This window comes from Colius striatus, chromosome 11 (assembly GCF_028858725.1).
Source record: "Colius striatus isolate bColStr4 chromosome 11, bColStr4.1.hap1, whole genome shotgun sequence".
Classification (NCBI taxonomy): domain Eukaryota; kingdom Metazoa; phylum Chordata; class Aves; order Coliiformes; family Coliidae; genus Colius; species Colius striatus.
In genome coordinates this window covers 19,443,166-19,457,921 of record NC_084769.1, presented here as the reverse complement: position 1 = coordinate 19,457,921, position 14,756 = coordinate 19,443,166, and the positions used below count along the sequence as shown (strand labels likewise).

The 14,756-nt window shown below is 36.9% G+C and overlaps 1 protein-coding gene across 1 annotated transcript in view; it reads left to right on the top strand.

The window, feature by feature from the left end:
- Positions 1-14,756, top strand: part of KCNH7 (potassium voltage-gated channel subfamily H member 7) — a 242,621-nt gene that overhangs the window by 214,145 nt on the left and 13,720 nt on the right. The window contains exons 11-12 of the mRNA XM_062004706.1: positions 2,493-2,698; positions 5,235-5,334. Of these exons, the coding sequence (XP_061860690.1) occupies positions 2,493-2,698; positions 5,235-5,334 (306 nt within the window). The remainder of the gene's footprint in view (positions 1-2,492; positions 2,699-5,234; positions 5,335-14,756) is intronic.

Below are 14,756 nucleotides of genomic sequence, written 5' to 3'. Positions count from 1 at the left end.
GGTTGCTCTCAGAGCTGGGGAGAGTTTCAAGCAATGTCTTACAGGAGCCATCTTTGCAGCCCCTTCCCCATTACCAGAAACAGATCCATGTCAAACCATGACCGAAGCAAAAGCTATACCTTTGTGCTTATCCTTGCAGCGAGGGCCAGGGAGATTTTGTTTTCCTTATGGCTCCTGCAAGCCTCTGGAAAAGCCAGACTCACTAATCCTACCTAAACAAGGCTACTGATTTGTTTCTCCAATTTAATATCAGGTAATAAGAATACAAAGAATAATTGAGTAGATGAGTAAGGATTTTGCTGTACAGAAACCTACACTAACTGTAACATCACTCATATGTCTTCCTTCCTGTTTATCATCCAGAGTTGGAACTTACAGCCAGAAAAGTAACAGAAGCAAACTTGTGACTGATTATTCTGCTAGTACTTTGCAGGGTGGATGCATAAGTACTAAAAGGTGTCTACAGCAATGCTTCCCAAGATTTAAATAGTGTTATCAAAATAATTTGTCATCTCATGTTGTTACACCTCATCATCTGGACCAGCTTTAGGCACAAGCAATGTAGGGATCATGAAAGTATAACCTACAAGGTGTTTTCTTACCTGTGTCTTCCCCTGATTATGAACAGTGCTCTGCATTGAGGATTTAATCTCTTGCATTAAAAATATGTAAATTTCTATAGAACTCACAACTGACAAGTTTCTGAACTCATTAATTTCCTCCTGGACCAAGATGCAGACTGACTGGGTTTTGCATGTTATGCAAATGAGATCCTTGTGCTCTCACACTGCAGCAGAAGCCCAGGTATTTGCAGGGAAATGCTACTATATCTCTTCCAGCCTATAGCTCCTCATACCAGGGGATGCAGTTTGGAGCCCCACTCTCCCAGGGAATGGTGGTCCAGACAGAGAGACAGTTGAGCACAACTGCAGCTAAAAGAATCCATACTCTGCCCACATCTATTCCATGATCCATGAGACAGGAGCTTGCCTGATAGCTGGCTCCAGTCAATAAGTCTGTGATATCTTGAAGAATCTGCTAAAGTGCAATCTGCTACAACTGAATACTACCCTGCAGTGAAATCACACAGAAACCTAACAAAGATTATCAATACTTAGCCAAATATTTTTAATTAATTCCTCTTTATGAAAAACCTTCACATAGAAATGGACATAAAAAAACACTCAACACTTTGTCCTCTGGGGTTGAAAAGGCTTTTTATTGCTAAAACTGTTTGCTTTATTTCCAGTATAAAACTATTTTGCTTCACTTTCTTTCCATTGGTTCTTGCTATACCTTATTCTATTGTAGAGTCATTTAGCATTAATATTTCATCTCTGTAAGGACCTCAGTCTTTCTGATTATAAGCTAAACAGACTGTACCCTTTAAGATCCTCACTGTAAATCAACTCGTATGTTACTTTTTGCATCTTTTAGCTTCTTGCTCACCCAATTTTCACCTTCCTTTTTACAAAACGGAGAAACCAGACTTACTTTCAGTAACTTAATCTAAAAGCCACAAATGTTTAACAGAGAGGCAAAATCATGTCTGTATTCTTTTTTAGCAGTCTATTGTTTCTCATTTGTATGACCACTATTTTTCTCCAAAAGCGTTTCCCTAGTATCCATGCAAACCCCATTTTGCAGGTAAGTCCTGCAACCTTTAGTTTAGAGCATATTTTCACTGATCTATGGCTGCAATTACTCTGCATTCATAGAATCATAGAATCATAGAATGGTAGGGGTTGGAAGGGACCTTTAGAGATAATCTAGTCTAACCCGCCTGCAGAAGTTAGTCCACCTAGATCAGGTCACATAGGAACGTGTCCAGACGGGTCTTTGGGGAAAACAAGTAATTGAGATGCCAATTTTAGCAAACAGGTACTGCAAATGTGTCAACATTGATCTAAAGAATTGTCATAGTATCAAAACAGAGGCAGCTATGCTGAAAGAGCTCTTCAAAACAGCTTCTGCATCTTGGAAGTTTAGCATTCTCTCTGAAAAATACAAAAACAAAGTAATTTTCTACTAAAATACATTTAAATGATCAGCTGTTTCTTCAAGTAATTCTTAACATAATGAGATTCCACATCAGACAGGTCCTGGGCTCTACTGAACATCAGAAATTACATCATTCTTAACATAACAATATAATTTAAATCAGCAAATAATTTTTTTACAAGAAATGAGATAGCAATCTGCTCTAGTCATGCTGGTTTGATGGAACTGAAGAAAAACTATGATGACACTAGATTTTCCTTTCACTTCATGCAGTATATGGCTCTGTAACTTATTTGATTTTGGTAATTTTACTTTTAATATTTAATAATAATACTTTTTATCTACAAAAATATATGTGCACTGGTAATCTGATTGTATCACTTCATATAAAATCAAATGTTCCACACTATTATCATAAAGAAATACATAATTCAGTTTAATGTCTTATTCATGTTTAAAATACTAATCTCCATCTAATTTTCTTTTTGCAGGGAAAAATGATATTTTTGGAGAGATGGTACATCTATATGCAAAACCAGGAAAGTCAAATGCAGATGTGAGAGCTTTAACTTACTGTGACTTACATAAGATCCAGCGAGAAGATCTACTAGAAGTTTTGGATATGTATCCAGAATTTTCTGATCTCTTCCTCACCAATCTAGAGCTGACTTTTAACCTGAGAGATGAAACTGCAAAGGTACATACAATAAGTGATTTTTATTTTTTTCTTAATATTGAGCTGAATCAGTCCCATAGTAACAAAACTTGAAAATAGCAACTGAAAAACACTCACCTGATTGCTCCTACTGAAGTTAGTTAAACTCAGCAGAAGCCAATGAAATGATTCAGATTATGTTAATCTAAGAAGATGTGGTTCTGTATTTAAGGAGTACTAAAGTTTCAGCCAGGGGGATTTTGAATGTTTTGTTAAAGCCCTGGAAAATATGTTTTTTTCAGATCACTACAGACTGGGTCACAGCAAAGGGAACTTTAAGCACTAGATATAATTGTAAAGTTACAAAATAAAGATAAATCAAATTACCCAGATTCATTCTGTGTCTGACAATAGACAATATTTAATTGTTTTTCAAATATAAATTTTTTATTCCCTTATCTTGGAGTGTACTCTGTCTCCTAAGGGGACTGAAAGCACACGAGGGACTTTTAAAATTTCACTGTCTTCAGATTTTCAGGAATTTCTTCGTCTCTTTTTCCCACAATGACTGTCCTAATTGTCCCATTTTGCACAGATCACACCATGTGGAAAGGAGAAGAATTACATTTCCATATTTCAGACTGCTGGGGTCAGTCTGAATTGTGAAAGAAAGGGGAAGTTTGGCAAGAGGGAGAGAAAGGAAAGGCTGAAGCCCAGGTCATGCTATTAAGGCTAAATCTTTCCCTAGAAAGTTGTAGAATACACTAGAACTGGCTATTGAACATGGGCTATACTGCACATAGAATGACTAGTTTACATTTCATTATTTCAGAAATACCACCTTTTTGTGGTTTATGATAACTTTAAAGGTAGGTTCAGTGAGAAGGAGCTAACATAATTTGGCCTCAAAGAACTTCTCATAAACAAGGAGACCAAGAACACTAATTCTGGGGCTTTAAATCCTAGTGACATCTTTGCTAATTCTTTAGTTTGAAAAATGAAAATATAACTTCTGACAAGAAATGTCACTTCTTTTTGTGCTGAGCCATGTTTAAATAAAAGACCATTCTGAAAATAGAAGGCCAATTCTATTGTTTATTTTAAAAGCCATCATTTTGTGTTTGTTGAAAAAGTCATCATTATTAATTACATGTGAAATACAATACAATTAATATATAATCTAGTGATAAATTTAAGTTAAAACTGAAAGTCCACACATTTGAAAAGTTCCTTGAGGATAAATTCACATTAACGATTTCAAACTGATCAATTACTTCCTGCAATTACATTGTCATCTATTTTTTATCATTATTTTTTCCTTATATCTGAGAAAATTGAAACATACTTCCATCTTCTGTGTTGTCTAGAGCACACAAAGAAAGTCTTCAGTGCTCATGTTCCTTAGAATTTTTTCAGCTGTTATTTCTTACTGCTGTACCAGTCACTAACAAAATATCACTAGACTTCATAGACAAGTAAGGGAGGACAGGCTCATCCATACAAAATCACAGTTTTCTCTAGCAATTCCACTTGCTTTCCACTGTCTATTGCAGTCTAGAAAATCATGCCACAAAAGAAGGGATCAGCACATTCTGATGTTCAAAACATCACTTAGATCCATATTTATTACATGAATAATTGGTGCTTCTTCCTCAACTTCTGCTCCTGTCTTCCTATTTATGTAAAAGTGATTTTTATCTTCCTGCAGTTATTTTACCAGTAGGTCACCTTACCCACCAGCTTTACAATAAAGGGAATAGAGAAAGATGTAAACACTTACTGCTTCTTTCCCTTTGCCCTTCTCTCACATGCAAATCTGCTTACTTGAGTGAGGAAAATCTCACTAGCACAAGGGAAGTAAACTGAAGCCAATGCCACGGGTACATACACAAAGAGTATAATGTGTTATGTTTGCTTATTTGTAAATTTCTAGGATTTAAATAAGAAGTTAAATGCATCTTGTATTTATTATGAAAAAAAATCACATCCATCTTCTGTAAGACAGATGGAAAATTACAATGTTGTATTCTTCTATGGATATAAATATCTAAACAAACTGAATCTGATAGAGGAAGGGAGGATCTAGAAAGTTAAAATAATTTTGTCAGTATCATATTTATTGTTGTAAAATGTAAACTTTCTAAGCATTATGATGTAGTTAAATAGAAATCTAATGACAATCAGTTACCACATTACTTCTTGAAATAGTACACGTTCTCCGTTAGAGGTTGTTTAATTTTTTTTTCATTAATTTATCTAAGATTACTTAAACCATGTCTGTGCAAGTTAAGGAAGCTGACAACACTTGAACATATGATTTTACATGCAAAGTTATTATCAGGATACTTTTGTTGCACCATCAGGTGGTGACATTGTTGGTTTTGTTCAATTTGCATGAGCTTTTTAACATTAGCATTGCGCAATACCATTAGCTGAGGATGGAGAGGTTTATGCAGACTGGCTTGTTTAATATTGCCTTTCTTAAAGCTTGAACATGATTAACAGTCAAACACCTATTGAAAACTTGCTGTTTAGATGGGTCTAATCTGTCATTATGTTTCATATTTCATTAATCAAGTCTGACCTCGTAATACGATCACAAACTGCTAATGATATGGATGGAGATAACTGCAAACTACGAAGACGGAAATTGTCCTTTCAAAGTGAAATAGAGAAAGGTAATTAACTTCATTTCTTACATTAGACAGCACTGCTTCATTATTCATCGGTATTTCACTTAGTAATTCTGGGTACATTAGGGTCCTGTTGTTGGCTGTCACTGTAACAGCTCTTGAGAATCCAGCTGAGTAGTAAAAACACTCTATGCATTGTATTCTGTATGGTTATATATGACTAAAGGATATCAGTTTCACCCTTCTGTGATTTCACACCTATCAGTGCAGAGCTGTTCAAACACTAAGATAACTTTTTGCCTTTGAAATGTACTTTTTTTTGCCTTTGAAGTGTACATATTATCTATATATAGATTATATATATATATGTATTATCTCTTAAGCAATACATGTTTTCTGAGACACTACATTTTAAACTGTTTGGAGAAGCTCATCTATTTGGATTATTTATTAACAACATTGATTTTATTTCCTCAGCAAGATGCTTTGTTAAACCTGATGCTAAGTAGTGCTTCTCCCTGGAATTAAAATATTTCATTTTCAAGACACAGTAGATTCGCCATGGTCAGAGCTTGAATCAGACAGCAATATGTAAATAGTTGGCCTGACAAGAGTCTGGTGACATTTTCTCTGCTTACATTCACCATAGAGGCTTTCAGGAGTTATCCTAATTGTGAGGGTGACGGAGCGCTGGCACAGGCTGCCCAGGGAGGATGTGGAGTCTCCTTCCTTGGAGGTCTTCAAGACATGCCTGGACATGTTCCTATGCGACCTGATCTAGATGGATCTGCTTCTGTAGGGGGATTGGGCTGGATGATCACTAAAGATCCCTTCCAACCCCTACCATTCTAAGATTCTATGAAAAGATGGTGAAACATTAAACTACAACACTAGTATTTTGTACTGCTAAATACCAGGAACTGTAGACAGTAGCTGTGGTCAGACAGCAACAGTCATGAAGTCAGATAAACTGATACTCACAAGACTTTTGTTTTCATGTATGGAAAGCACCATTCCTTGATGAACATTACACTTTTACGGTTCAATGGTTTGTCTGACAAATTATTATCTCTGATGTGGCTGTCTTTCACACTCCACGGTAAAACTCCTATCCTAAACGCAGTGTACTACCAATTTAGAGAGTTGCCGAGTAGCTGATAATAAATAGGAACACTTTAAATGTATGTAGCAGCTATAAGGCATGATAAAAGAAGACTTTAGTCCATAGTGTGGCTACTCAGAACAATGACATTACTGTTCAATCAAAGAAGCATCCTTAGGGCAGGAAGCCAAGGCTGACAACAAATATGTCAGGAAAATGTCCCCATGAAATATTCAATCTGCTCTTCACAAAGAATCTGTTGACAGAGGTGCTTTGCCTGAATAACCTTCACATTTCTTACGAGAAAACATATGCTGCCACCTAGACAAAATGGAAGTAATCTTTCATCTTGTTCCTGCTGCAGAATCACAAGTAGGCTCCTCAGGTGTCAGTGTGGTATCAAGACCTCTAGGCTTTTAAGGTTCCTGTCCAGAATATTACTATGAACATCCTCTTGGAGACATTTATTTGTATTCCTTACAAAATAATATCATTTCCCATAGTTTTGTCTTTGAAAAATAAAAAACTTGCACCATTAGGAGAGACAAGACTGGAAACAAGCCCTTTAGTCTAGTGATGACTGTTTCTGGTAATGTCTGAGTAATGTCTGATTATCTGTTAATGTCTGAGTTAGACAGCACATTGGAAGTCCATCTGAGGAGAAGATGAAACTGTAAGAGTCCTTTGCCAAGAACTGTGTATACTTTTGGCCCGCTGATTGACTGCCCATTGAGTTCCTGTTCAGATTCTCTATATGTTACCATAGCCGCAGCAGACATCTCACAGACATAGACCTTGAATGTCATTTTTCTGTGACACATCACACATCCTCTGTGAGGTACCAGACATTACTACTGGCTTGTAGTATTCTATTGATTTCAACAATTTACATGTAAGAGGGAGTGGCATCATATTTTGATCCAGCATAGTTAACCTGTAATGATAAATATTTGAGAATGATCCTGCAGAGTGCCTCAGAAGAACTGGAGCAGAAAATATAGTTCCTGAATACATATCTATCAAATACATTTCTGGTCACAGTATTCTTGCAGTTAAAAAATATGTGCTGTATGACAACTTTCAGCAATCATACCTTGACTTCAGAACTGCACTTTGAACAGGAACCCAGTATTCTCACTTTCATATTTTGATATTTTACATTTTACTAAATTCTTATTGATTGTTATTTGGGGGGAGTGGGAGGGGGGCAGGGAGAGTGCTCATGATATGGTCTTGCTGACACTCTTTCAGCTGTTGACCTAATAGTGTATTATGCAGGTTGAAATTGTATTGTTTCCATCTTTAACGTGATCATCAGTGATTTTTATCCCTTTGTGAGTGCTAAAAATGGGATTGTGTAATCTCAGCCTCTAGATCATGCTAGCCTGATTTGGACCTTGTTGCCATGGTAACTCTTCACGAGTTTTATCAGGGGTTAAACAAAAACAACACAGCTTTCTCTGATGCATCTGCAGTTCATACCACTACTTTTCCAATTCTATGTGAGACCTTCTCACTCCACCTTATACATATTTTTACCATTTCTTACCTGCACTAACAAAAATTGATCTTAGCTAGTACATTGAACTCTACTATAATTTGATTTTGAAGGGTACAAGGCTACTTGAGGGACTAGCTTGTTCTCTGGCTTCCAGAAAGGACTGCATTACTGTACCAGGTCTCTTGCAAAAGATAGCATACACAGGACAGGCTTATTCTTGCTGTCACCCATAAGAATTTAATTGCAGGTCTTTCAGAATAATGGATGATGCTTCCTCGCACAGGTGCAGGTTCACCCTTATCCAGATGCCACAGGTACTTGACAGTCAGCCAGGAAACTCTCCATCACTGCTTAAAATAAGCAGTATTCTTGTCTGGCATTTCCAAAGAATGCTCTTAGCTGGGCTGGCAAGTTAGTCTCCTGCTGAAAACTGAGGGACAATGAGCTGCTCCATCTACATTCATTTCTTCTTTCAGTAGTGCAGAGCACAATCCTTTCCTGCCTATTTCTCACTGTCCTCTAGTAGTTCTGTGGGAGTTAGCTAATTTCAAGGGAAATACATATCAACATAAATTTATTTTCTTAGTTCTGAGTGTAGATCTAGAACCCCATGCTGAATGAAGAGTCACTAGAGTTGAGGTTTTTTTCACAGAATCATAGAATCATAAGGGTTGGAAAGGACCTTTAGAGATCATCTAGTCCAACCCCCCTGCAGAAGCAGGTTCACCTAGATCAGGTCACATAGAAACATATCCAGGAAATAAAAAATACAGGTGAAAAATGCAAAAATTACAAGCAGAGTGTAAGTAAGCTCACTGAGAGCTTGAAAACTTTAGGCTTTGAAAATACTTTTCTGGAATTCAAGCATTATTATTTTTACTAGCATCTTGTTTAACTTTTTGTAAATGTTGCCTCTAAAATTGGGACTATTCTGGTATCCAGTTATTTTCATTAGAAGGTATTCTTTACATTTAACTGTAACTCATGGAACCCTTAGCTGAAGGCTATTAAAATTCTGAACTTGTTCTGGGCACTCACACATATTTTCTTGAAACCCTAGAAGCAACCAACTAATTTTGGGCTAAAACTGCAATGGCCACATAGCCAAATCACAGCCACTCTTTGTTCATTTGGTAGGGCAAGTAAAGTCCTTCCATCAGATCCAGCCTAATTAATATACTGTCTGAATAGAACAGCGTGGAACTAACTGGGAATGTAATGATGACTTCACTAAGATAAACCCTTATTCTGGATTTTCAGCTGTGATCCAAAACCAAGAACATCATCCCATGGACTCTAGCTGGGAGGATGATAAGAACTCCAATGGACTTATGCTTTACACTTAGTAACTGGAGGTTTGAGTAGCTTAATATTTAACTTTTTTCAGCTGGCCCAGCAAGGAGTTTTTATTTGCATTATGTGATTTTAAAAGGCAACAAAAGGAAGGTCTTCTGAAATCTCATTACACAATTATTGCATGCACTTGCCCATGTTGACACAGACAGTACAATCAAGTGGGATGGAAAATTCATTTTGCAGTGTTTCTTTTTTATTTATTGCTAAGTAAACTTACATAGTACTTAATTTTAATTTGAAGAGTTATGCTTTTTGACCAGCTTTTCTAAAAGTATCTATTGATTTATTCTCAATGTAAGCACGGAAGCCAGAGCTCTAATAAACTTCTAATTGGATCTTGATTAGTATAGATACCTTAAATATCTGGAGCTTGTAGATGCTATCCTGGCTAAGAAGCCAAGCCATATTAACATAGCTTTATTACCGAAGGTATCCAGAGGCCATGTCTGGAAATAAAGAAGACAGGGAAGTCTTTAAGGAAATTATTCTCCTGCCTAAAAGTGTGAGATGAAACAGTAATGAGAGAATGGGGAAATACTCCCCTGTCTCTGCTCTCTCCCATTCTTGCTCGCTTTCCACATCTTCTTTATTTAAATGCTTACTTTATGAATAGATGACTCAGACAAGCCTCGTGCTGTGTCCCCAGATAGAAAGTAGGGCACGAGTCTGGACAAAAACTGAAGGTTTTCTTAACGATGTTAAACTGTTAGTATTACACTGATGAAGTTTGCTTGGACTTAATTAGAAAATAATTTCTAATATTCAGCCAGAGTGGCAGGTGGTTAAATGACCAGGGTTTCCTAATATGTGGGAATATTTCAACTAATATGTGGGCAGGCTGCATATGGCTTGAAACAAAACCTCTTGTCCCCAAAATCCTGCCTTCAGCATGAGATCTCTAACAAAAAGTATATGGTCATTAGAGAGCCCAACACTGCAGTTTTCCATCTGTACCTGTTATTGCTATTGTTATTGCTGTAACCACAGTGCTCAAGAGCCACCTCCGGGAGCTTCCACAGAAGAGTCTTGTTTCCAGCAGTTGCTCCCAGAGAGGCTGCTTCCAGAGGCTAAATCCAATGAAAATGTTTCATGCAGTCACACATACTTGCTGCCATCCTTTGAATAAAAAAAAAAAGAAAAAAAGAAATAATAGTACTATAGTGAAAGCTGAATTCCTTGTAAAAGTGAATTCTAAACTTGATAGAACTGCTTTAGCCTTTGTCCTGAATCCTTCCTGAGGTGCGTGTTTACAATTCTTTGTTTCTGATTTTTTAAGTATAGTATTATTTCCTGAGGCATAAATCAAGCTTCATCCTTCTGTTATTATCTTATTAGCATTAGAGTTGATACAAAGCCAGACAGAGCAAAGAAAATTCGGAGATAAGGCTGTTACTTCACTCATAACTTACGTCATTGTAATAAAATGGCAGAAAAGAATAAATGCAGGGCTACATAGAACTAGCTCCTTTCTTAGTCCCTTGAAAAAAAAAGAAATGTAGATATTTCTGGAAAAGTTGCCCAGTCTTTAGTCCAGAATGTTGGGGAGTGGTTTTAGTATCTTCTGATGTTCCTTATTTCCAGAATCATCCAAACCTCCATAGCTCAGAGAAGAAACACAGCAAAGGACACATTAACTTACCAAACTCTCATAAGCAGCACTGAGACAGAACGGCAATTCAAACAGCTCTCTCCAGTACAGTTCCTCTCCTCCACCATCACTATCCAAACTGCTGGAACCTTCCAGCAAAATTGCCAAGACTTGCTATAACAATGGAATTCCACTAGTTTGTATCTTTAGGTTCTCCAGTGAAGACTTAGGAGCTCCCAAATTATGAATGAAATCAGAATGAAAGGGATGTGTCTCAAAAATAGAAAATATTAAAAAAAAACCAACAAACCCACACTTCAAGCTTTTTTACTATTGCGAGGAGAAAATGTTTTAATTTTCCTAAAATACCACCAACAATGTACTTTTCCTAGGAACAAGTTGTGTTTGGCATTGTTTCAAATTCTGAGGTCTGACAAGACTACAGACATCGAGATACACAGATACACAAATCCATGTGCCTGGCAGAACTTTAGATACATTCATTCTACCAGCTTAAGAAATGTCTCAAAAAATGTGTGGGCACCTTTAAGAACTCTTATCTCTGTCACTTTCTGAAAACGGACAAGCTTTGATATAACTGTATCTGTTCAAGACTATTTTTAAAACAAAAAACCTCTGATGGAAAGAAGCTATTTTCAGTCATCCTTTCTTTCACCTAAGTTCTGTTGGTTATTACACTCTAGAAGGATATAGCTAAATATGATGATCACAGAAGGAAAAATTGTAGTAATGTAGCTAGTCCTCATCATAAAAATCTGGCACTGTTGTTAAATTAAATTATTAATGAATCTGTGATGATTTCAGGGTTCATTACATTGCTCTTTTTTATTTCTAAAATTTATAATCCTGTGGTCCCCAAACATGAAGAAATATCTTTCTCACTGAGTAGGCACTGTATGCCTCACTACTTCCTCTAATTATAACTAAAAAGCTGCAAATGTAACTTTCCACTTTTAAAAATGAATTCTAGTGCAACTAATCATTAGAATACTATCTGACTATTTAGATTAACAAAAATAATTTAAGTGTACGTGAATGATAGACTTTATGTTAACTCTCTCACTGTACTAAGCATTATTACTATATTATCTGTGATATATAAATCATAGAATCACAGAATCATTACAGTTGGAAAAGACCTTTAAGATCATCAAGTCCAATCACTAACCTAATACTGCAAAGCCCATTACTAAAATAAACCATATCATTCAGTCCCTCAGCTATGTGTCTTTTAAGTATTTCCAGAGATGCTGACTCTACCATCTCCCTGGGCAACCCATTCTAATATTTAATAACCCTCTCAGTTAAAAAGTTCTTCCTAATGTCCAACCTAAACCTCTCCTGGCACAACTTGAGCCCATTTCCTCTTGTCCTATCAAGACACTGAAGAGGTCAACTCCTACCTCACTGCAACTACCCTTTAGGTAGTTATAGAGAGTGATTATATTTACTCTCAGCCTCCTCTTTTCTAGGCTAAATAACCTCAGCTCTCTCAGCTGTTCCTCATCAGACTTGTTTTCCAGACCCTTCACCAGCCTCATTGCCTCTCTCTGGACACACTCCAGCACCTCAATGTCCCTCTTGTAGTGAGGGGCTCAGAATGGTGTGGCCTCACCAGTGCCAAGTACAGGGAGACAATCACTTTCCTAATTTTGCTAGTCATACTATTTCTGATATAAACCAGGACACCATTGGCTTTCTTGGCCATCTGCGCACACTGCTGGCTCATGTTCAGCTGGCTGTTGATTAACACCCCCAGGTCTTTGTCTGCAGGACAGCTTTCCAGCCACTCTTCCCCAAGCCTGTAACACTGCATGGGGTTATTGTGACCCAAGAGCAAGACCCAGCACTTGGCCTTGTTACACTTCACGGAATTGGCCTTGGCCCATCACTCCAGCCTGTCCAGGTCCCTCTGAAGAGCTTTCCTGTCCTCAAGCAGGTCTACACGCTTACCCAGCCTGATGTCGTCAGCAAATTTGTTGTGGGTGAACTTGATCCCCTCATTCAGGTCATAGATAAAGAGAATAGATGCCAGCACTGAACTCTGATGAACACCACTGGTGACTGTCCACCAACTGGATTTAATTCCATTCACTATGACACTCTGGTCTGGCCATCCAAACAGTTTTCCACCCATCACAAAGTAGTTCCATCCAAGTTATGGGCAGCCATTTACAAAGATTGTGGGGATCATGTCCATCTCCGATTGCAAAATAAATCTACTAGAATTCTTCATACTGTTGCCCATAAGATTGTTCCCAAACCAGTACAGTTTTCTGTCTGAAGATTTTAAATCACTAAAATTAAGCAATAAAGAGTGAATAGAACTTTTAATTAAAAATCCATTCTGAAGTCTGTTATTGGAAGGTCCTGTATGAACATAATTTTCAAGTAAAAATATTAATTGTGGATTCTTTTAAGAGATGCAACCCAAACATCAAAGAAAGGATGGTGGTAGGAACAAAAAGTCAGGCATCATGCCTGTATATTTCATTGTTATGTGTCTTAAAGGAATACAAAATACATGTTTTATATTAAAAACATGGCAAAAAGTCACATCTTCACTTTAGCAACAGTTATCTACTGAATGACCAGACACTAGGCTGCTTTTCATTTTCATGCTTAGAAACAGTCAGTGTCCTTCTTTTTGATATTCTTCCATTACCTAGTCTAACAGAAGGGACTCAGTTATATTTAGCAATGTATTCTACACCAGTCACATTCAATGAAGTATGAAGCAAACAGCAAGGACAATGAACAAGAAGCATTTTAATTAGCAGTTTAATGATCTAAAGTCCCTGAAATACTTAAACCTGCATGCAACTTGAGTAGAGTCATACTTTGTTACATATTTCTCTGCTCCACAGTAAGAGTAATTTTTCATATTATATAAATATTATGTATTGATTATATTGTTCTTACATCACTAGTGAAATGCAGTGATTTCAGGAACTAGGGTTACCATTTTCCCTGACTGATTTTATGCTGCTCCCCATCTATATGGTGCAAAACATAGGCATGGTCTGAACATCAGCCTTCAATTATGCTTCAGCAGCTTTTGACTTCTTGACATCTTTGAGATTTTGCACTTTTTAACCCTGTTTGTGGTATTGTATCTAACATATGATCTGACTATGCTTGGTCACAGGCTTTTCATTTCAAACATTTGCTGCCTGTAGTGCATGGGTGGACACAGGAGGCATTTTTCTGACAAGGTAATTGACATTTTTAAATTAAAGAGCAGATTACAAGTAAGTCATGATGACTAAGAAATATTTTGTTCATATGTAGGAAAGATAGATTGATCACCACAGGAATATCTGTGAATATCACATAAGAAAGAGTTTTTAACAGTTCAACCAAAATACTTGCTGGAAATCAGAAGATCTGCAGAGATTTAGAGGAACTATCCCTCCTTCCATGCCACAGTGTGCATTCCTCCTCAACAAGGAGGAATGAGGTGTGACGTAAAATAATATGGTTGAGTTTTTTTCAAAGGAAAGAGAAGATGTCATGTCTGCTGAACAGATTTATGGTTATGCAGATCATGTTTCTGGTAAGGAATATCTGGTTTATGGTTTGGGACATAAATCGCTTTCTCCCAGCATGAGCAAGTCATTCACCTCATTTCCTGCACAAAATTGAATTTGTCTAGGCATATGGTGGGACTTTGTATAGGATGGCCGAAAAAAAGTGGAAAAATTTGCCACCTTCTAAAACACTGGGCTACATAGCCAGCCTGATTAAGTTTGACAAGTTAATGAAATTATAGTAATATTAATCAATGCTGTGCCACATTTAATATCATACTGACACTTTCATCAATATTATTTACAACAGAACAGTACATTAAGAGAAAATGTGTCTAGATCACGCAGACTGCCACTGTCTAAATAATG